General features: G+C 36.8%; 1 protein-coding gene across 3 annotated transcripts in view; it reads left to right on the top strand.

Annotated features, from left to right (window-relative positions):
- DHX9 (DExH-box helicase 9) overlaps window positions 1–17,790 on the top strand; it is a 43,561-nt gene that overhangs the window by 14,669 nt on the left and 11,102 nt on the right. Inside the window, exons 1-14 of one of the 3 annotated variants that reach the window (XM_020898454.2) lie at window positions 549–645; window positions 1,451–1,497; window positions 3,100–3,236; window positions 3,734–3,823; window positions 3,919–4,080; window positions 4,215–4,292; window positions 4,803–4,994; window positions 8,812–8,953; window positions 9,393–9,475; window positions 13,195–13,351; window positions 15,395–15,495; window positions 16,884–17,097; window positions 17,279–17,373; window positions 17,652–17,725. In XM_020898454.2, the coding sequence (XP_020754113.2) occupies window positions 1,467–1,497; window positions 3,100–3,236; window positions 3,734–3,823; window positions 3,919–4,080; window positions 4,215–4,292; window positions 4,803–4,994; window positions 8,812–8,953; window positions 9,393–9,475; window positions 13,195–13,351; window positions 15,395–15,495; window positions 16,884–17,097; window positions 17,279–17,373; window positions 17,652–17,725 (1,556 nt within the window). In that variant the 5' untranslated portion in view covers window positions 549–645; window positions 1,451–1,466. Of the gene's footprint in view, window positions 1–548; window positions 659–1,450; window positions 1,498–3,099; window positions 3,237–3,733; window positions 3,824–3,918; window positions 4,081–4,214; window positions 4,293–4,802; window positions 4,995–8,811; window positions 8,954–9,392; window positions 9,476–13,194; window positions 13,352–15,394; window positions 15,496–16,883; window positions 17,098–17,278; window positions 17,374–17,651; window positions 17,726–17,790 lie in introns of those variants that run through there. The other 2 variants (XM_020898455.2, XM_020898453.2) reach the window with 2 other exon arrangements.

Here is a 17,790-nt window from a genome sequence, read left to right as displayed (position 1 = left end):
TTATTACTGAAATAAAACTTTGATATTGATCAAAATGATGTTCAGAGCATTGTTCCCCCTGCTTCCCAATGTTTTATTCAATCCTGAATTCTCAAATACTTAATTTTGACATCTGACTTTATTAAAACATCAGATTATAAAAGAAAGATTCGTTTGTTGATGATTTTTTAAATTTTGTTTTTCTACACTGATTGGGCTTGGTAGCACTTGATAACTTTAAGGGCAGTTAGATAATTTAAGTATGCCTGAAACTTACTGTAAATTTTTTTTTAATATCTTAATTGACTTCTGATTACAAAGAGTTAAAGAATTCAGGCTGTGACAAGGAAGGCAGAGGCAGTTGGGGGAGCTTGGACAGCATTGCTCTTTGTATGTCCTTTAAAGGCATAACAGACAGCAACACTAGAGGTCTGTGTTCATACACACATGTGCTGCTGCTTAGGCTGAACTAAGCAATCACATGGGAAACTATTGTAAACTGATTTCTGGTGTTGCTGTTCCCCCCTAGGTGGAGGAGAATGAGATTGAGTGCTGACTTTAAGCCTGGCTGAGAAACATACTGGCATCGGTGTCATTAATGAAAGGGTGGATGTTGTTTCCCTGAAAGCCAGTGGCCTTTGACCCCTGAAGCCGCTGTGCCTGAAGGTCAGTTCACGAGGTATAGGAAGGAATCTTAACTTTTTTTTTTTTGTAAGTCTCACCTGACCTTTTATTCACAGCACAAAGCCAAGGTTAGAATATACCTGAGCAATGGAAGGATCAGAAAGCATAGTTTTCAAAGGGCAATTTTCCCCTTTTTAAAACCCAAATTTATTCTCTAGTGTCTGCTAGCTGTTTTAGCTATAGTTTTCAAAAATATTTTGTTCTCCAAGACTTGACTTAAATAAGCTAATTTTTTTGTTATTAAGGGCTACTTCCAACTGCAGGCAGATACCAGACCTCTGTCTCCAGCCACTGACATGGGCTCAGTGTTCGTATACCCATGTGTATGTGTGCATACGAGCCTATTTTTAGCTGATCGTAACAGATTGAATTAGTGGGTGGCCCATGCAAAGGATCTTAACCACAACTGTAGTTTAAGGAGAGTGTTGGTCCTATTTTATTTCTTGGCCTCAAGCTAAGTGGAAAATTCCTTTTCACTAAATATTTTCTAGCTATTCAGACTGCAGCCTTTGAAATACAGTTTAAAGTAAGTAAATATGGAATCAAAACTCCTAACATTTTCTTTCCATGAACAGTTGGCTCATCAACTTTGATTACAGCTGTCTCATGCCGTGTTGTACATTATTTGACGTTTATATACTTCATTTGTTCTAGGAGTGAACAGAAATGTTTACAGTGGTTTTTTGCTTTGATTTGCCTAAGCAGTTGGAAAGCCTGATTTAAGAATCCTGGATTTAATAATTTCTAATGGTGAAATTTCTAACCTTGTTTGTATATGTTGTTACAGGAGCTTTATTGCAGAAATGACCATTTATATCAAGCAGATAGGCAGAAGTAAGTGTTGTTGCTTTCCTAATATTCTGAGTCTTGTATAGCGTAGTAGTATTCATTATAGTCCTGAGCCACATATATTATTAATTTGACAGAGTCCATGCTATAAAGTACCATTTAGGGTGTTTTAGAATATTAGTGATTAGCAGGCCCAGTTTCCCAATTTTATGTATGAAAAGAGATTGTGCTAGTATTGTATTTCAAAGGGTAAGAGGTGGTAGGCTGTTGATGAATCTGCCAGTGTCAAAAAATTAATCTTTCCATTGATACAGAAAAGATAAAAGCTCCTTCAGGTAAAACTTACTCAGTGACATTTAGAAAGGAGTTAGTCAGATGATAGGATTGGAGGTCTAAAGGTGAATGTGAACATTTAAGAGTCATAGAGTCAAGAAAGAAAGGTGAGAAAGTTACCCTTGAGGCATTTAAGGAACAGACTGGACTTATTCATAAAGGAAGTAAAAAGACAAGCATATACATGAATTCTCTATTCTTAGTAAGTTTAAAAGCAGGCAGTATGTCATGTTTGAAAGTAAAGAATAGCTCTGTGTACCTTATTTTCTCACTAACAAGTTTTATGATTTCAACTAAATCATTCCTATGTTGCTGGGACTCAGTTTACCTCACTACAAGTTGAGGGAAGTGGGTAAAGATTCTTTCCAGCTTGAGAATTACACGGCTACCCCTCATGACTTAAGTGTATCAAAGACTTACAATAAAATCAAGTCTTTGAAAGAAGCCCTAGGAGATGATGATTAATTTTTTTAATCCTAGACTTTTAAGAATAAATTACTTTGAGTGGATAGGAGTTTTAAGCTTTTTGGAACATAGCGACAGTCATTTGTTTACATTGCTGCTAAGTCGCTTCAGTCGTGTCTGACTCCGTGACCCCATAGACGGCAGCCCACCAGGCTCCCCCATCCCTGAGATTCTCCAGGCAAGAACAGTGCAGTTGGTTGCCATTTCCTTCCCCATTAGGGAATAGCAAACTTCTGTAGAAGTCCAGATAAATATTTTAAGCTTGGTGGGTCACATATGTGACACATTATTATTTCTGTCTTATATTTATGAACTCTTTACATGAGAACATGTCTGTTCCTGGGCCCATAGTCAAACTCTAGTTGAAGTGTTCTTAGTGAATGGTTTCACTCTTGAGAGAGAGACTTGAGTAACTGTGACAGAGACTATGTGGCCTTAAAGCCTGAAATATTTTTTGACCCTTAATAGAAGAAGATTGCTTGACTCCTGGTCTAGGCACTTTGGACCCATTTTCATTCCTTTGATTTGCTTTTGATCCTTTATTTTTCAGAAGTTATATGATGTTGATAATGACAGCTTCATTGAAATAATTTTATTTGCTTTTTAATGTAAAGATTTGTATGTGGTATGTGTCTTAGTGTGTGCCTATAACCAGGATGGTCAGTTATTTAGTTGATAAGCTGTTAATGATACTGGTTTGAGTTAGCAGTTAGAATGAAAAGGAGCTTAGAACTCATACTCTGTATTTTAGGTCAGCTTTTTTACCTAACCTAGTTGCTTATGATGAGATATTTCTTTACTTAGACGATTTATCCTTTTCTCTGTGGTAATTTTGAACTTAAATTATAGGGATTTTTGCACGCGAACATGGATCAAATAAAAAGCTGGCAGCACAGTCCTGTGCGCTGTCACTTGTCAGACAGCTCTACCACCTTGGCGTGATTGAACCTTACTCTGGACTTACAAAGAAGAAAGAAGGAGAGACAGTGAGTCTTTAGACTTAGTAGCCCAGAGAGATAATACGAGATTCAGTTTTGTTGTTGTTTAGTCACTAAGTCTTGTCCAACTCTTTGTGACCCTGTGGACTAGCCCGTCAGGCTCATCTGTCCATGGGGTTTCCCAGGAAAGAATACTGGAGTGGGTTGCCATTTCCTTCTCTAGGGGATCTTCCCAACCCAGGGATCAAACCCTGGTCTCCTGCATTGGCAGGCAGATTCTTTACCGCTGAGCCACCGGGGAAGCCCGTGCGATTCAGTTTAGCTCTGAATTTGGCTAAAGATGTTTGATCGTTCTAGGACTCTAACCTCAAGAAATGGAAATGGCCATCATTAAAGTAATTCTTTCACGAAGGAACTGACTTCTTGTTGACTTTAGGTCTATTGTAGGCCTAGTATCAACTCCATACTCTTAACCCTCCCGTAGTAGATTGGAGTAGTGTTCATGTGTATGTTACACAATTCTGATGACTCTCCCTTTTCTATAGGTGGAGCCTTACAAAGTGAACCTTTCTCAAGATTTGGAGCATCAGCTGCAGAACATTGTTCAGGAGTTAAATCTTGAGATCGTGCCCCTAGTAAGCATACAGCTACTTAGTTCTTCACTTTTGTATTGACCTTCTTCAGTCAGACAAGCAGCTGGTATTTTTGGTTTTCTTTGTTTTTTTACTAGCCTGAAGATCCCTCTGTGCCTGTTGCCCTCAACCTTGGCAAACTGGCTCAGTTTGAGCCATCTCAGCGGCAGAACCCAGTGGGTGTGGTCCCTTGGTCACCGCCACAATCCAACTGGAATCCTTGGACTAGCAGCAACATTGATGAGGGGCCTCTGGCTTACGTGAGTGCAACGCTGGTGTTGAGATCAGACTTCTGTGTTTTACTTTTGAACATTTTCATTAGATGTCTAGTTTTATGAATTCAGCTTCAAGCTGAATTACGCTTTTGTGTGACTGTTGCTTTCCCATTTTACAGGCTACTCCCGAACAAATTAGCATGGACCTCAAGAATGAATTAATGTATCAGCTGGAACAGGATCGTGATTTGCAAGCAGTAAGTCTGAAGTATTTAAGAGCTTCAAAACAGTGAATAATATATTTTTCCCCTTTCAAGGAAGGAAAATCAAAGATACTAATCTAACTGCTAATCCTAGTTACCTCTGAGGATAGTAGTAGTGAGTTAAGGGCCTGTGATTCTTAATGTAAATGAAGAGATGGAGTGTAATAACTTTTCATGTGTGTGTGTGTTGGTGTTTTCTGAATAAAGTGACTTAAAACTTTAGAAGAAAGGGAGTGTATATGTAATGTCCAGGATAAAAATGAGGAAAATAAGGATGTGGATAAGGCCAAAAGATAGATTTTTTCAGAAATTTAATGGAAAGAGGTTGTTCAATTAGATGTGTGTGTGTGTGCATATACTTTTATGAAAAAGTATTTTCTGAGTATCCAACCAGTGGGAAGGAGTAACTTTTCCTAGAGATGGCAGCTTTTTTTTTAAGAATTAAAATAGTTGTTTCTAATATGTATGTTGGTTGACATGTGAAGTGTAACTTTTCTAATACAGGTCTTACAGGAGAGAGAGTTACTGCCTGTGAAGAAATTTGAAAGTGAAATCCTGGAAGCAATTAGTCAGAATCCAGTTGTCATTATTCGAGGTGCTACTGGATGTGGTAAAACCACACAGGTTCCCCAGTTTATTCTAGATGACTGTATCCAGAATGACCGAGCAGCTGAGTGTAACATTGTAGTAACTCAGGTAAGTAACAAGCCAGTTTATGAGGCATGTGCCTGTTGTGAATAGTGTTTGAGAGGTGGAAGCGTCTCGAAGCTGGAGTGTTCCTAGTTCTTTGATCAGCTTCCCTTTGTAGTGACATGAAAGTCTGAAAGTGGTAGAGCATTAGGCCCCTTTAAGTTAAAAACAGAAAAAAGAAAAGGCATGAAAAGAATTTTAAGTTTTGTGTTAATCTCCAGTATCTTTCACTGATAAGGTAAACTGAACCACATGGTAGATTCTTAGTGTCTGGGCTTGAGGGAGTCTTTAGGCCTCATTTCAGCTCAGTTCAGTCGCTTGGTTGTGTCCAACTCTTTGCGACCCCATGGACTGCAGCACGCCAGGCCTCCCTGTCCATCATCAACTTTCGGAGTTTACTCAAACTCATGTCCATTGAGTCGGTGATGCCATCCAGCCAGCTCATCCTCTGTCACCCCTCTTCTCCTCCCTCCTTTGATCTTTCCCAGCATCCAGGTCTTCTCAGAAGAGTCAGTTCTTTGCATCGGGTGGCCAAAGTATTAGAGTTTCAGCTTCATCATCAGTCCTTCCAATGAATATTCAGGACTGATCTCCTTCAGGATGGACTGGTTGAATCTCCTTACAATCTAAGGGACTCAAGAGTCTTCTCCAACACAGTTCAAAAGCATCAATTCTTCAGCAGCTCAGCCTTCTTTATAGTCCCAACTCTCAAATCCATACATGACCACTGGAAAAACCATAGCTTTGACTAGACAGACCTTTGTCGGTAAAATAGTGTCTCTGCTTTTTAATATGCTGTCTAGGTTGGTCATAACTTTTTTCCAGTGAGCAAGTGTCTTTTAATTTTATGGCTGCAGTCACCATCTTCTGTGACTTTGGAGCCCAAAAAAACTGAAGTCTGTCACTGTTTCCATTGTTTCCCCATCTATTTGCCATGAAGTGATAGGACCAAATGCCATGATCTTAGTTTTCTGAATGTTGAGTTTTAAGCCAACTTTTTCATTCTCCTCTTTCACTTTTATTAAGAGGCTCTTTAGTTCTTCTTTGCTTTCTGCCATAAGGGTGGTGTCATTTGCATATCTGAGGTTATTGATACTTCTCCCCGCAGTCTTGATTCCAGCTTGTGCTTCATCCAGTCCAGTGTTTCTCATGATGTACTCTGCATATAAGTTAAATAAGCAGGATGACAATATACAGCCTCGATGTACTCCTTTTCCTTATTTGGAATCAGTCTCTTGTTCTATGTCTAGTTCTAACTTGCTTCCTGACCTGCATACAGATTTCTCAAGAGGCAAGTCAGGTGGTCTGGTATTCCCATTTCTTTGGGCCTAAAATAAGATAAAACAGAGTACTTTGTCCTTAAGTTTACATCCAAACCTTGTTTCTCTTTGTCTTATCACCTTAAGGTTCAATAAAAACCAATCAGAACAAGAGTAGACAAGATAGAAAAACAGATAAATGATTGACTTCAGCAGAATGCTTATTATATGCTGGGTTCTATTTTAAACAATTGATACCTTTGAGCTCATTTAAAGTTTATGACTCTTAAAGATGTAAGTCCTGTAGCATTTAGTATTTTTCTTTCAGTAACACAAAGAGGCACAAAGAGATTTAAAAGTTGCCTAGGATTAACACAGGAAGTGGTTGAAACTAGTATTCACAACCAGTCTGCCTTCAGTATTCCCCGATTTGACTGCTACGTTCTGTTACCTTACCAGCTATAAACAATGCCAGCAAGTCTGTCCCACTGTTAGGGAAGAGGTAATTACCCTTCCAAGTTTTCTTAGGTAAGGCAGTTCCTGTCAGCTATAACCCTGTACTTCTGGCATTTGGAAGGAGAGCATTGCAGGTAGCCGGATACCACCTCTGAGGCTGACTAGGGTTGTCTTAGGGATTCTTAACCTGGAAAGTATAATTGATACTCAGGAGAGTGTCTTGAACCTTGTGCGCGCCCCTCCCCCGCAAAGAAAAAAATTGTGCATATACATTTATGTGGACATGCGCAAACCATGCTTTTAATGTGTTTGAAATGAATATATGTCTTAAAATTGCCCTGTATATTTTATAGAAGAGTTGGGTTTGGGGAGGATCTAGAAATGTTGACCAAAGGAATGCATTTAAAACTGATGATATCGTAAGCTTGAAAAGAGAGGATTGGTGTCCGTTTTTCTGGGATAGTACCCTTAGGTTTTTTCTTCTCAAACTGTTCCTTGATTGTCCTTCTCACTCCCCAAACTAGCTATGATTTCTTTGCCTCACAAGAGACGTTCTAACTCCAACTACACCTATCAGTAAAGTACCGTTCCTCTTAATACTTCTCTTCCAGGAGACGTGTTGTTCAGGAGGATGCCAGTTTACATGACATTTGAGTTTTCTTTTGCCCTCCCTGTCCTGCCACTCTGCATTTTTACACTCAGAGCAATTCAGCAAGATGGGCAAAAATCCAGACTCCAAGAAATGAGCTGAACACCTATATTTTCACTCAGAAGTTGTTTGCATGAGTAGGAAAAAACTTAACTCCTGCTCGAGTAGGAAGTGATTTTTTTCACCTCCTGTCTGACTTAGCAAATCCAAGTTGTTCCAGACAAAAATGGCTTCTGTTTGTTCTAAACAGAATAGTTTCTGCATTATGGTCTTCAACTTTGTATGATTTGCTCACTAACTTGTGCCCCCTCCCAGATAACTTGGATAGTTCCAGTGGGCTTCATCTGTAAAATTGCACAGATTTCTGTAAGTAGGCTGTACCAAATATAAAAGCAAGAAAGCTAGTGTGGAATGGTGGATCGAGGGTTATTCTGTTTCTTTGCATGTAAAACAGCTTTCAGTTATTCACTAGTTTTCCTTTATTGTTATATCCTTCATAAAGTAGTAAACTTATGGAGTTGAAAAATGTTTCACAGAATTATTCCATCTTCCTTCTCAGGGTGGAGTATTTATAATAGATGGTCACCTAACTTCTGCTTGAAAATTTCCAGTGGTGTGGAGGAGTAGCCTATATCTTCTGATTCCAAGGCAGCCTGGAAACATTTAGTCTAAGTCTACATGTACCTTTGTAGCTATACTCACAGGATATCATATTAGCCATAGTATCTACTAAGTATAATGCTGTTTTATATACTTGGATGATAGGGAAATCTTTGGAAGTTTTCAGAAAATTCAAGGCCCAACACTTAAAAGCATTAACCCATAGCATCATCCTTATGACTCAGCCTGTTTACTCCTACATTGCAGGAAATAGTTATATACATTGTTTTCCCAGCTACATAAGCTCATCAAAACTAGGAGTGATTTCATTCTGGTTTGTGGTTTTTGTTTGTTTTTTAATCTTTTTGTTTGTCTAGCACCTTCTGTGGCACCTGATACTAATGTGTTATGACTACTTACCTTATGAATTAATAAATGGGTGAATGGTAGATACAGCAAAGGAGGAGATTGTTCACGTTCATAATAACTTGTACATCTCAGTTAAGTAGTTCTTTAAAGGTGTGCCTCCACTTACAACAACAAGCTCTCCACCACATGTGATCGGTTTCCCTATTGAAAGATCACTTGATACCATTAAGAGTTAGGGCCAGTGGTGAAGAAATTTCTATGAAAACCTTGGAATCCCTTTATTTACAGAGTGAAAAACAGCATTTTAAACATGTCTGCCATAGGATTAAATTTTTTTTTACTTTTGGATCTTTCTAAATGTATCACTATTATTATTTCTATTGATTACTGAACTGGCAGTGGGTCAGGTTTACTGCAGTAATTTAATAACCCTATTAAGTATAACTAATTTTGTAGCATTTAAGTCACTTTTTTTGTTTGTTTGTCTCAGCCCAGGAGAATCAGTGCTGTTTCCGTGGCAGAACGAGTTGCATATGAGCGAGGAGAAGAGCCTGGAAAAAGCTGTGGCTATAGCGTTCGATTTGAGTCCATACTTCCTCGGCCTCATGCGAGTATAATGTTTTGTACTGTAGGTCAGTGACATGTTTTATTTTTGCCTTTCACTTGGGGTGTGCATTGTGTTGTTTGTGAAGAAAACTTGATAACGGCACAGAATGACTAGAAATGATAAATCAAGAGCGCAGTCTCGGAATTCTTGTTTAAACGGAACTTTTGACAGCTTTCCTCTTAGACAGTATGATACACTTCTGGTTGTTGTAGCACAGAGCGAATGAAATCAACTTAGGTTATAGTACCATCTTTTTCATACTCTTCATTAGACAAGTGTGTTTCAGAGTACAAATCATTTCTTAAATAATTTATGCCAGTGATTGTTTCTTTTCTGAAATGCTGGGGTTATAGTAGTTGAAGCATGGATGATTGTTTGGAAATTTATTTCTTTGCACTTTTCTGTACCTCCCTACTTTAACATAGAAGCTCATCTCTAGTGTTTACTCTGATTTTCTTTTCAAGGTGTGCTCCTAAGAAAATTAGAAGCAGGCATTCGAGGAATCAGTCATGTAATTGTAGATGAGATACATGAAAGAGACATAAATGTAAGTAACTTGAGAATTATAGTAAGGTACTGATACTAATACTCTAAACAAAGAGAGATGAAAGTAGAATATCTTTATTTCCATTTTCCCATACCTTACAACTTCTGACAAAATTATGTACTTTAGTCACTAAGATGTTGGCCATTCTATTTTAGCAAAGTCATTAAACCCTTTTGTTGTTAAAGCAGAGTTCTAAAAGTAAAGACCTCTTATTGTAAAGTAAGTATAATTTCAGTGATTACTAAGCTATAGCATAATTCAGCAACTGAAGTGATTTATCACTGAATATCTGATGGAATTTTAATGATAAGTTTTTCTTTGAATTGAAAATTTGTGATAAATTGTACTTATTTTTTCCTTTTGGCCATGTGGCTGGTGGCATCTTAGTTCTCTGACCAGCATTGAACCCATCCCCATAGCAGTGATAGTGCTAAGTCCTAACTGTTGGACCACTAGGGAATTTTAAAATTTAATACAGTTAACAGTGTTTTTTGGATTTTGTAGTTTTAGTCTTTTTTGATGTTAATGGTAATAATACCAGAATTAAGGAAAAAGCTAGATTTTTCACATCTGATCTTCTTGGTTCTTAGCAAAACTTGTATAGAATTAAGTTTTTATACAGTTAGTATAACTCAGAGATTGATCCCATAAAGCAGTGACTCTTTTCTATGGCACTGTTTTACATATCCAAACGAAGATGTTAGTGGATGTATAGTCAGTCACATTCAAACTGTTTCCAAACTGCTGTTACTTAAAACATTTGTTAGTGCTCCTCCTCCTTAGCAAATCCTTCCATCACCATTGTTGTTAATCATATAGTTTTAACCAAATTTTGATCGGTTGTGCTACAGCAAATTTAAAAAAGTTTGCCTGGATGACTTTTTTAAATCACAAATCTAGCTGTTTGGTTGGATAACATATTTGCTGCTTTTGTCATTCAAAATCCTTTGAAAACGCAGGGTTCCCCCCTCTAATTAATCAAAACTAAATGTTTCAGTATTATCTTTATTACTAATAGGTAACACGCAAATGTTCTTCGAGTTTAAATTATTCCAGATCATACTAGAAATATTATGGATCATTGTTACTAATTTCCCCCAAAATAAGTGGTTTCGGTTAGCTTTTCTTGAAAGCTTGTCAGGTCTATATTAATATATTGTTCATTTGGTAAAAATGGAAAAACAACTTGGCAGAAACTTATGTTCTCTTTCAGATGAACCTAATCTAAACTTGTCACTTTAAGAGGGAAAACCCCAAAGAATTTACAAGACCAATTATTGGAAACATTTAGCAGTGTGGCTGGATAAAAAGTTAATATACAAAAGTCAGTTGCATTGTATATGTTACCAACAGCTAGAAAACAACTCAAAAGATACCACTGCACTGATCAGAATGTCGAACAACTAAAGCTGACTCCAAAAAAAAGACATGCGGAACCTCTATAGGAAAAATAAAACTTCATAACAAAATTCTAGAAAAGAGCAGGTTGTATTCATGGCTAGAAGGACTTAATGTCAATTCATCTGAAGTTGATCCACATTTAAATGTAATTCTAATCATATTTCTGGTAGTTTTTGTTTTTTTTTTTAATGGGATGATTGTAAATAGGGAAGATTTATGGCCAAAAATAACCAGGACTCCTATAGAAGGGCAGAATGAAGGCTCTTGCTTTACAGATGTCAGGACCTAATTTGACGCTCTAGTAATTGAGATAGTGTGGCACATGGGATGACCGTTTGACTGACAGAGTAATACAGAGTATAGAAACAGATTGTGTTGTGTGCAGCTTTGGTGTAGTAGAATGAGTGATAGAGGTCACGTCAGATCAGTGGGAAAGGGAATGAACTATTCAAGAAATGGAGCTGGAAACAAATGGTCATCTATAAGGAGATACTTTCGATCCTTACCTCATAACCAAATATAAAAGATCAACTGCAGGTAGATAAGGATTTAAGTGCCAAAGCAATTTTAAAACTCTAAATTAGAATATGTAAGTAGACATCTAAACAGCAGTACCCAGTAAAAATATAATGTGGCCCACACATGTGATTTTTAATTTTCTAGCCTTGTATTTTAAAAGGTGAAGAGAAATGTAAAATTAACTTAGTATATCTAAAATTTTCATCATGTGGTCAATATACAAAATATATCTAGGTTTTTTGCATTTTCTTTTTCATATTGGGTCCTCAAAAATCTGTATTTTGCTCTCAGAGCACATCTTAGTTTAGATCAGGCACATTTCATGTCCTCAGTAGCCACAACTCTATGGGGCAACAATAGTCCCAGTCCTTCTAGAAGAATTTCTTAAAACATGAGATGCATTAGCCATGAAACAAGACTGATGTGCTCATCTAAATTAAGATCAGTTATTCATTCAAAAGATACTTTAAGGAAAACCACAAGCTTGAAGATTGCAATATAGCCAACAAAGGATTAGTAATATATAAACACCTGCAAATTAGTAAGAAGTGTACAGATGACTCAGTAGAGAAATTTGAAAGAGGAGTTATATTTGGCCAATAGACATGATGTGGTGGTGTGTCTCATTGGTGAATAGGAAAGTACAGACTAAGACCATAAGATATTTCTTCATATCCATTTGATTAATAAAATACAAGTGATGATACCAAGTATTGAAGAATATAAATGTCATCCAGATCTCTTATCCATTGCTCCTGGTGGTTTATGAACTGGTGAAATGCCTCAGGAAAATATTTGAGCATTATCTCCCTAAGTTCAACATTTCACACCCTCTGAGTACAGTTCCACACGTACACTTACTCATAGAAACTTGGATATGTACCACAGGAGGTATGCACAAGAATGTTCAGAGTGGTGAATGTTTGGAAGATTAAGATCCTGAAGACAGCATAGATACCTGCAGAGGGTATCCCCAGAAATCTTCTGGTGAATTAACGGGTATATACACACATTGTGATATTTAAATAGTTTTGTCAGACTGGTTACACACGTGGGTGAATCTTAGCAGTGCTATAGTGTGTGAAAAAGGAAATCCCAAAAGGTGACGTAGAATATCGTACCTTCTCATAAAGTTAAGAATAGGTCAATTTAAAAATTCTGTGTATTTGTGCATATATATGTCTGTGTATATATATTTAGATACACATATAGATCAGAGGAAAGGTATATGAAAAGGAATAATGAAAGATTCAGAATGATGGATCTCTTGCTTGGGGAGGCAGAATGATGGACTTAAGATGGTATTGCCAGAGAAAAGTTTGTCAGAGATCCACCTTTCAGGTTGTTTGGTAGGTTGATGGAAACTCTATACATTATTAAATAAGTTCCTTGATCATTAATTGTTTAAATGGACCAAGTACAGCCTTTTCAACATTTTTAAAATTAGGTTTACAGGTGATTGGAAAACTAATTATAGGCTCATCGTGACTTTCACCCTTTCTCTAGTTTGTGCAACTGAAAATGAAGTTTGTGCAACTGAAGATGTAAATTTCATTGAAAATTTCCTCTCGTTAAATTTTTTTCTTCTCCCTTCCCCTACCATGATAGCACTCATTTCGAATTCCCACAACGAATAGGCTACAACTGTTAAAAGTACTGTTACTCTATCCCACTGTAATCCCTCTTGTACTTACAAGCCACCTAAAAAAACAAATTTCACTGATGTCTTTTTAGGTGTATCTCAAGAGCAAGGACTTCTTAATTCATTTGTTTCTCCATTTGTGTTTATGTTTTGATAGACTGACTTCCTTTTGGTAGTGCTGCGAGATGTGGTTCAGGCTTATCCTGAAGTTCGCATTGTTCTCATGTCTGCTACTATTGATACTAGCATGTTCTGTGAATATTTCTTCAATTGCCCAATCATTGAAGTTTATGGGAGGACTTTCCCAGTTCAAGGTAAATGTTGTGGGAATAGGGTGGGAGGGTGAACACTTTGTGTGCAGTGGTGTATAGTTTTCCTTAGTCCTGGAGGTTAGAGTAGTAATCTCAAGGGTATTTAAAACAAAGTCTAAATCAGGGTATCAAATACATCATAACATTCTTGGGATTTTAGTCAAGCAGTAGTGAATGATCACAACTTGAGTTTACTTATCCAGTAAATTGTGTGTCCTTTACTTACAGCTAAACTTTTAAGATTCTGTACAGTCAAATGTAAATTACTATGGCCTGTATATATTCATGGAAAATGCTGTTAAAGGGTTAAGCTGCCGGGGCCAAGTTAACTAGAGAATCAATCAAGTAGAGCCAGAGCAGGCCGATTTTGAAATGAGGTTGAGGTGAATGTTTTGTCAAGTTCATGCATTTCTGATTGTTACGAACTTCTTTATTTGGAAGATTTTTATCATCACCATATTCTACGATAGTCATCTAGTAGCTTGATTTTAAAAATAAATTACCTGGTACAGTCTAATTTGAGGACATGAAAATAAGCTAAATAGTTTTCAGTGCACATATGGAATGATGAATAGCTGTGTCAAGATGCTAACTTTTGAAATTGAAAATGTAAGAGTAGCTCTGAAATAAAAGTCAGTGCACTCATATTTCATGATGGTACAGGTTAATAATTCCCAAATGGCTTTGCCTGCATACTGGGATTCAGAAAATAAGTAAGTGGATGGCAGATGGTGAGAACCAGGTTAACTGCTGTAGTGAGAGGCTATATAAGTAAGTATGAGGGAAGACTTGAGTAAACCCTGTGGTATTAGATTGCAGTTGTAGACATCTGTAAGAACTCATATTTTAATAGAAGTAAATAAATGCAGACAAGTCTGGATCCATGAATTTGTATACATGTATTTCCTAGCTTTGTCAGCCAAATACGCCTAGAAGTAACGACATTCTAGTATGATACCCAGATCTTGTTTCCAGTACCATTCTCCAATTAAAGGAACAAGATGTCCTTAAAGAAAACTGATTCTGAGGCAGGGAATACAAGATGAGCCTGAAACATCTTGTGGTACCAGAAAGAAGGAAGTGCTTAAAAACAGTGAAGGAGTCAGAGGGACATAGGAGTCAACATGTAAACTCTCAGTGGCCAAAAATGGAATAGTTAAATAGAAAAATAAAAAACATAGTATTGGATTATAACCTGAAGTATAAAAATGGGTATCCATGGGGTCGCAAAGATTTGGGCATGACTGAGCCACTGAACTGAACTGATTAATTTATGCAGTGGTTGAATAAAGATGTGGGTAATAAAGACACAACCCTCATGTGAAGAATTACAGAAAAAATTATGTAGATACTCTCTTAAAAAGTGACTCTCTAACTATATCTTCAGTGTGCTCTGCTTAACGACTTGCTTCCAAAGAGTAATGTAGGGAAATGGGGAAACAAGTAACTTGGCAAACACTGCCTCAGCATGATCAGGTTAATAACACCAGTGATGAGTTGTGTTGATATGTACCTTTGATATAATGTGATGAGAATGGTACTCTGGGGCTCTTTGGTGTGGTGGTGAAGTGTTGAGAATATGAGACATTTGCAAAACACTTCTGGAATGCTTCAGAGAACCTCAGGAGCATAATTGATTAGTAGATGTTCCAGCCTTTGCACCGAGGTCCTTCTTTAGTAACTGATAGGAACCCATTTTATAAGGATGAACTATGGTTTATTATTAATTTCTATCCACATGTAACACACCACGGGAGTATACAAAATAGAGCACAGTATGCAGTCCGTGAATATTAGTGGATACCCTGACTGGCTTTGTGGGAGCATGTATGTATAAGAGATATCTCACCCTCCTTCAAGGTTTAAGAAATGGGAACACTGAGTTTGGTTGGGAAACAGGTTATTGCCCCTGAAATTCCTTGGCAGTTGTGAAGAATCAGATTGAAGGTCATGAAAGTACTTTTGAATTGTGAATTAGAGGATGAGTTTTAAAGACTGCTCATTCTGAAAGTTGCTATTACTTACCCGACTGTATTGTCCTGGCAGAATACTTTTTGGAAGATTGTATTCAGATGACCCACTTTGTTCCTCCACCAAAGGACAAGAAGAAAAAGGATAAGGATGATGATGGTGGTGAGGATGATGATGTAAGTGAATTTAATGAAGAATTTTCATTATGGGCTAAATGCTTATTACAGAGAATGATTTCAGTAAAAAGATGCAACGAGTTATCATTATTAAAAAAAACCTCTAAAAATTGACTATAATGTCTATCTTTGAATTCACTAATGTATTTGAATTCACTGATGTATTTTTCTCCAAAAAATTCCACATTCAGTGAAAAGTTTTTTTCATATGAGTTTTCTCTCTGGCATAAAGGTTTTTTAAAAAAAGGAAAGAGGAGGATATTTAGTAACTATTTTGTGTGACTTTGCTGCTCTGTTTTCCATGAGCCATAGCACCTGGAAAACTGGTAGGTACAATCTTGTACCTCATCCCAGATGTACTGGGTCAAAATCCATATTTTAAGAAGATCTCCAGGAGACCCATATGTACAGTACAGTTTTAAGCAGCAGTTGTAGTCCTTGGTTACACAGACTATATGGTGATGACATTAGCACATGGAGAGAGTATTAAAGTGGGGGGTAATGAGGGATTTCCTAAGAAGAAACAGGAAAGAAAAGTTGACACTTATCTCATAGTGCTTAAGAGTTGGACCAGTGATATTTTAAAATGCGTCTTGAGTCTGGAAATGTGAGCAAAATGAAGACTACAGGGCAGCCAACAATGTAGAATATAATAAACATAACCTCAAAATTTTTTTTTTTTTGAGGATTGGTAGTTTTAATCAGATAATTTAAAGATATAAATGAATTATATTATGATTTATGTTCTCAAATCTTCTGATGAATTAGAAAATGTATGGGGGGATGGGAATCATAACATGTTTGTTTCTCGTTACTGAAGGTTTGGGTTATCTTTGTTTCTCAGGCATACTTTTTGGAAAATACCAACCATAGTATTTCAGTTGAAGGTGATCCAATATCCTGTCTGCAGGATTCATTTTAGAATTAAAGGACTTAATATTTAGGGTGAGATGAGTTTGGAAATTACACAGAGAAGCATTGTGTATATATAAAGTATACAGTAATTGATACAAAGAGAGGATCATAGAAGCAGTTCATTAATTGGTAAGGAAAATATCTTTTGGAAAACCAAGTTTATAGTCAAAAGAGAGAAACTTGGTAGAAGGAGCCATTAGTAGTTTCAGTCAAATGAAGAGTTTGTGCTTTGAATTTTAGTTATGGGACATGTTGGTCAGTAGAAAAATTCAGTGGTTTTACATTTTGTATGTTTTACATACATGCAGTGGTTTTACATTTTTAAAACTTAAATTTCTTCTATATGCTAAATACAACTGAACAGCTAGAGATAATAAGGATATTTAGGTGTCATTTGAATATTGAGAACACATCTAGTTAGTTGTGAGTTGTGGTGATTGAGACAGTCCAAAATGTTTCCCAATTTTTTGCAGGCAAATTGCAACCTGATCTGTGGTGATGAATATGGTGCAGAGACGAGAGTAAGCATGGCTCAGCTGAACGAAAAGGAAACTCCTTTCGAACTCATTGAAGCTCTGCTTCTGTATATTGAGACCCTTAACGTTCCTGGAGCCGTGTTGGTCTTTCTGCCGGGCTGGAACTTGATTTATACTATGCAGAAGCATTTGGAAATGAATCCACATTTTGGTATGAGTCTTTCTTGAATTTTCAACTACTTGAGAGTGGAAAATGAATGATTTTGCATGTTCCCTAGCCAGTATGTGAAAACAAAGTTTAATGTATCAATTTTTGATTAAAAAGTACATAATGTAGGCAGTTTTAAACTAGGCTCCTTTTTTAAAACCTGAACTTTTCCATATTGTTACAGGAAGCCACCGGTATCAGATTCTACCTCTGCATTCTCAGATTCCGCGAGAGGAACAGCGCAAAGTATTTGATCCAGTACCAAGTGGAGTAACCAAGGTAACAGGAGTTACAGGGTTGCAAGTGCCTTAGATATTAAATGGGATAGACTTTCAAAGAGCTATGCAAAAATGTTGTAAATGATCTAAATTGAGGAAGAAAAACACAGGTCTTTTCTTCATGACTTTAGTGGTTTTTCCGTTATACAGTCATTGAGTGATTTTTTTAAAGAAACTTCTGTAATTCTGTTGTCACTTACTACATAGGCAGATCATTCTTTTGAGTACATGATAAAATATTTTCCTAAGTGTAATTTTTTAAATATCATTTCTTCACAGATTATTTTGTCCACAAATATTGCTGAGACAAGCATTACCATAAATGATGTTGTTTATGTCATTGACTCCTGCAAGTAAGTTCACAAGGAACCCATTGCCTGGGATATAAGACAGCTTTAGAAAGTTTTATGTCGTGTCT

The sequence above is a fragment of the Odocoileus virginianus genome, chromosome 11 (genome assembly GCF_023699985.2).
Source record: "Odocoileus virginianus isolate 20LAN1187 ecotype Illinois chromosome 11, Ovbor_1.2, whole genome shotgun sequence".
Lineage (NCBI taxonomy): Eukaryota > Metazoa > Chordata > Mammalia > Artiodactyla > Cervidae > Odocoileus > Odocoileus virginianus.
The sequence above is the reverse complement of the archived record's forward strand: the minus strand, read 5'-3'. Positions and strand labels throughout refer to the sequence as shown.